The following is a 5,000-nucleotide window of genomic DNA, read 5'->3' as shown; positions in this document are numbered from 1 at the left end:
GGCCACAAAAAAATGTCCTCGCTACCAGATTTTGCTGAGGGCTGAACGGCGCCAGCACAAAAAATTTGGGGCATTTGAAGCCAGGTTTAGAGGAATAACTCATTTTAAATTAACAATTGTGATGTCATTATTCAGTCTTAACCACCAATATTTGATCCTTTTCCTCACTCACTCCTATGTCACCACCTGCTCTACCTGCAGGGCTTGAAATTAACTTTTTTCACCACCTGCCAATATGGCTGCTAGATTTTAAAGTTACCAGCCAATTAGAATTTCCACTAGCCGAAATGTTTTTCTTGAAATAAACCAAAATATGAGTGGGTTAATTTAAGCATAAGTATCAGTAAGTGGCCCGGGATTCTCAAAGCCTGTGTTGAGGGTCACACAAGAACAAAAATGCACTCTTGAAGCGAAATAAATCCAAAACCAACAAGTTAATTATTTAAATTTCTACTTCAATGTAGAACAGTCATTTCTTACACATGAGATTACTTTTAGCCTTTTAGTCATAAATATTATTGAAAGATATTCCATATTTCAGAAATGCTATAACAGAAGAGTATTTCCCAGAATGACATGAACATTTGGACACTTATTCAGCGGGTATATTGCATGTTGCGTTCAAGTGCACTGTAAAAAAAAAACCCTTTTTTTTTTTTTTTTTTTTTTTTTGCAATTCCATCGCGGGCCACACAGGGGGCGCCCGCGGGCCGCATACGGCCCGCGGGCCGTATGTTGCCCATGTATGCTAGGGGCTGGGTGGTTAAGAGCCGTTTGCGTGGCCGCGCGCTCACAACGGACAATTGTGTTCATACATACACGTCATCCGAGTAACGTGTGGATATCTTCAGGAGTTCACTGCATGTCTGAAAGTGGCCATTGACTACCATTCATTGTGCTAAGCTAACTAACGCTCACTATTTTTCTACTGCACACACATAGAAGAGAAGCTCATTATCTTCTTGTCTTTCTATCTACTGCAGCACATAGAAGAGAAGCTCATTATCTTCTCGTCTTTCTATCTACTGCAGCACATAGAGGAGAAGGTCATTATCTTCTTGTCTTTCTATCTACTGCAGCACATAGAAGAGAAGGTCATTATCTTCTCATCTTTCTATCTACTGTAGCACATAGAAGAGAAGGTCATTATCTTCTCATCTTTCTATCTACTGCAGCACATAGAAGAGAAGGTCATTATCTTCTCGTCTTTCTATCTACTGCAGCACATAGAAGAGAAGGTCATTATCTTCTCGTCTTTCTATCTACTGCAGCACATAGAAGAGAAGGTCATTATCTTCTCGTCTTTCTATCTACTGCAGCACATAGAAGAGAAGGTCATTATCTTCTCATCTTTCTATCTACTGCAGCACATAGAAGAGAAGGTCATTATCTTCTCGTCTTTCTATCTACTGCAGCACATAGAAGAGAAGGTCATTATCTTCTCGTCTTTCTATCTACTGCAGCACATAGAAGAGAAGCTCATTATCTTCTCGTCTTTCTATCTACTGCAGCACATAGAATAGAAGGTCATTATCTTCTTGTCTTTCTATCTACTGCAGCACATAGAAGAGAAGCTCATTATCTTCTCATCTTTCTATCTACTGCAGCACAGAAGAAGCTCATTATCTTCTCGTCTTTCTATCTACTGCAGCACATAGAAGAGAAGCTCATTATCTTCTCATCTTTCTATCTACTGCAGCACATAGAACAGAAGCTCATTATCTTCTCATCTTTCTATCTACTGCAGCACAGAAGAAGCTCATTATCTTCTCGTCTTTCTATCTACTGCAGCACATAGAAGAGAAGCTCATTATCTTCTTGTCTTTCTATCTACTGCAGCACATAGAAGAGAAGCTCATTATCTTCTTGTCTTTCTATCTACTGCAGCACATAGAAGAGAAGGTCATTATCTTCTCATCTTTCTATCTACTGCAGCACATAGAAGAGAAGCTCATTATCTTCTCATCTTTCTATCTACTGCAGCACAGAAGAAGCTCATTATCTTCTCGTCTTTCTATCTACTGCAGCACATAGAAGAGAAGCTCATTATCTTCTCATCTTTCTATCTACTGCAGCACATAGAAGAGAAGCTCATTATCTTCTCATCTTTCTATCTACTGCAGTACATAGAAGAGAAGCTCATTATCTTCTCGTCTTTCTATCTACTGCAGCACAGAAGAGAAGGTCATTATCTTCTTGTCTTTCTATCTACTGCAGCACATAGAAGAGAAGGTCATTATCTTCTCATCTTTCTATCTACTGCAGCACATAGAAGAGAAGCTCATTATCTTCTCATCTTTCTATCTACTGCAGCACAGAAGAAGCTCATTATCTTCTCGTCTTTCTATCTACTGCAGCACATAGAAGAGAAGCTCATTATCTTCTCGTCTTTCTACCTACTGCAGCACATAGAAGAGAAGCTCATTATCTTCTCATCTTTCTATCTACTGCAGCAGATAGAAGATAAGCTCATTATCTTCTCATCTTTCTATCTACTGCAGCACATAGAAGAGAAGGTCATTATCTTCTCGTCTTTCTATCTACTGCAGCACATAGAAGAGAAGCTCATTATCTTCTCGTCTTTCTATCTACTGCAGCACATAGAAGAGAAGGTCATTATCTTCTTGTCTTTCTATCTACTGCAGCACATAGAAGAGAAGGTCATTATCTTCTCGTCTTTCTATCTACTGCAGCACATAGAAGAGAAGGTCATTATCTTCTCGTCTTTCTATCTACTGCAGCACATAGAAGAGAAGCTCATTATCTTCTCGTCTTTCTATCTACTGCAGCACATAGAAGAGAAGGTCATTATCTTCTCGTCTTTCTATCGGGAAGATGGCAAATAGGCCAATCTCCCAAAATGTTGGTGTGTTGCTTTTTAATAGGGCTGTGGCGATTCACTTATCTCCCGATTCGATACTATCACGATTCTTGGGTGCCGATTCGATTTATATTGCGATTCTTAAGTATTGCGATTCTACGATTATTGTGATTCGATATTACGATTTATTGCGATTTTTGTTTATTTTTTTCTTTTCTTTTTTCAGTTTGTTTGCTTTTTTACACTAGATTAGAACATGGGAAAAGTTGAATCATACACTAGAGACTGTATATATCATGAGTAGGGCTGGGCGATATAGTTAAAAACAGGGGCGGACTGGGATCATAATTCAGGCCGGGCATTAGATACCAAGCAGGCCAGGCCGATATGGGCCAACGCGCGTTAAATTTGGGCCGTTTGAAGCCAGATTTGGGCCGTTTGAAGTCCAATTTTACAATGAGATGCACCCACTTTAACCCTGAAGTGTAATTATTACTTCAGACTAACTAATAAAGTAATAAAACCACTAGTAAACCAGTAGGCGGCGCCTAGCCTGCTGTTCAGTGAGTGGCCTGACTGCAAGCACCAAAAAAAAAAAAAATAATAATAATAATTTGCGATTATCGATTCTGGAATAAAAGATCGATCCAAAAAATCGTGACATTAAAAATCGCGATACTTAGGTGAATCGATTTTTTCCCCCACCCCTACTTTTTAACCCCTTCGCTGGGCTGGTGTGTCTGCCCCCTGCTGGTGTGTCTGCCCCCTGCAGGCGTACGGCTCAGAAGGGCTGCAGCTGCTGCAGCATGTGGAGGTGGTGCTGTCCGGTCAGGCTGTGCTGCAGCTGACCTTTGACCCCGGAGCCTTCGGACATGCCCCCCTGACTGCCCAGTGCCAGCTAGACCACCCCTTCTACGTCAGAAACAAAGGTACACAAACCACATTACGATGTATTGGATGCGTGTGTGTGTGTGTGTGTGTGTGTGTGTGTGTTTACAGTATAAAGCGGTGGTTCCCAGTGCGGGGTCTTGGGACCACCAGGGGTCCTTGAGGGGGGTTCCAGGGGGTCCCCAGCAAATTGATGAATTGTTAATTTGACCGTTATTTCGTTTACCAGACGTTAACACAGTTAGAGAATGTAGAAGAATGACTGTTTAGATCAAACTCAATTTCATCCCGGGCCACATCAGCATTATGGTTGCCCTCAAAGGGCCGGTTACAAATGTAACATGATATAAAGGGATCTATCTAGCCTATGTGTTATCATATTTCATAATTGCCTCTGATTCGATTAGTATTGTTCTTTAGTAATGACTTAATAATTAATAACTAGCTCTAAAAGCACAATTATAAGACAATAATGGTAATGGTGTAAACAGATAAGTAGTTGCCTACATTAGAACTAATTAGAATTAGAATTGTAGTGCGCTAGCAGCTCTCACAGGCCACATAAAATGAGGTGCCAGGCCGGATTTGAGTTTGTTTGACACATGTGGTTTAGATCAGTGGTTCTCAACCTGGGCGTCGGGACCCCGCAAGGGGTCGTGAGATTAGTTTGGGGGGTCGCGAGATGATTGTCATTACATTACATTACGTCATTTGGCAGACGCTTTTATCCAAAGCGACTTACAATAACACATTTTTTGTCAGCAATAGAGCAATCAACTATGGAGCACAGTCTATGACAACTACAACTTCTGAAGGAACAGTGGTACAAGTTTAGGTTAGTGGTACAAGGTTGGTTAGTTTTTTTTTTTTTTTTTTTTTTTTATAAGGAAAGAGAGAGAACAAAGTTAGATCAAGAAGGGCCCAGATGGAGCCTGAAAAGGTGTGTCTTTAGTCTTTTCCGAAAGATCGGCAGTGATTCAGCTGTCCTGACCGAAGGTGGAAGCTCGTTCCACCATTGAGGTGCCAGGGACGAGAAGAGTCGAGAAGAGAATTGTCAAAAGAGAAAAAAGAAAAAAAATCTCCCATGATGATTAAATCTCCCATACCAATGGTTTAATGTATTATAAAGCTATATAAACTATCAAATCCAGCTCGCAGCTCAAAAAGGTTGAGAACCACTGGTTTAGATCATAGTTGATCTGTTGCCTCTCTAATGACAATACAGATAGTGATGGAATTCTGGACAAAATCATATCTGACAATACAAATATTCTCAGGTTTGAGTTAAAGA

The 5,000-nt window shown here is 40.4% G+C and overlaps 1 protein-coding gene across 1 annotated transcript in view; it reads left to right on the top strand.

Moving 5' to 3' along the window:
• Window positions 1–5,000, top strand: part of LOC310798224 (HMG box-containing protein 1-like) — a 48,030-nt gene that overhangs the window by 29,348 nt on the left and 13,682 nt on the right. Inside the window, exon 8 of the mRNA XM_083660704.1 lies at window positions 3,594–3,750. Within this exon, the coding sequence (XP_083516830.1) occupies window positions 3,594–3,750 (157 nt within the window). The remainder of the gene's footprint in view (window positions 1–3,593; window positions 3,751–5,000) is intronic.

Source organism: Poromitra crassiceps (assembly GCF_964638095.1).
Source record: "Poromitra crassiceps genome assembly, chromosome: 2".
In the NCBI taxonomy this organism is placed as follows: Eukaryota; Metazoa; Chordata; class Actinopteri; order Beryciformes; family Melamphaidae; genus Poromitra; species Poromitra crassiceps.
Note: the sequence above shows the minus strand (reverse complement) of the source record. Positions and strands in the feature narration are given on the sequence as shown.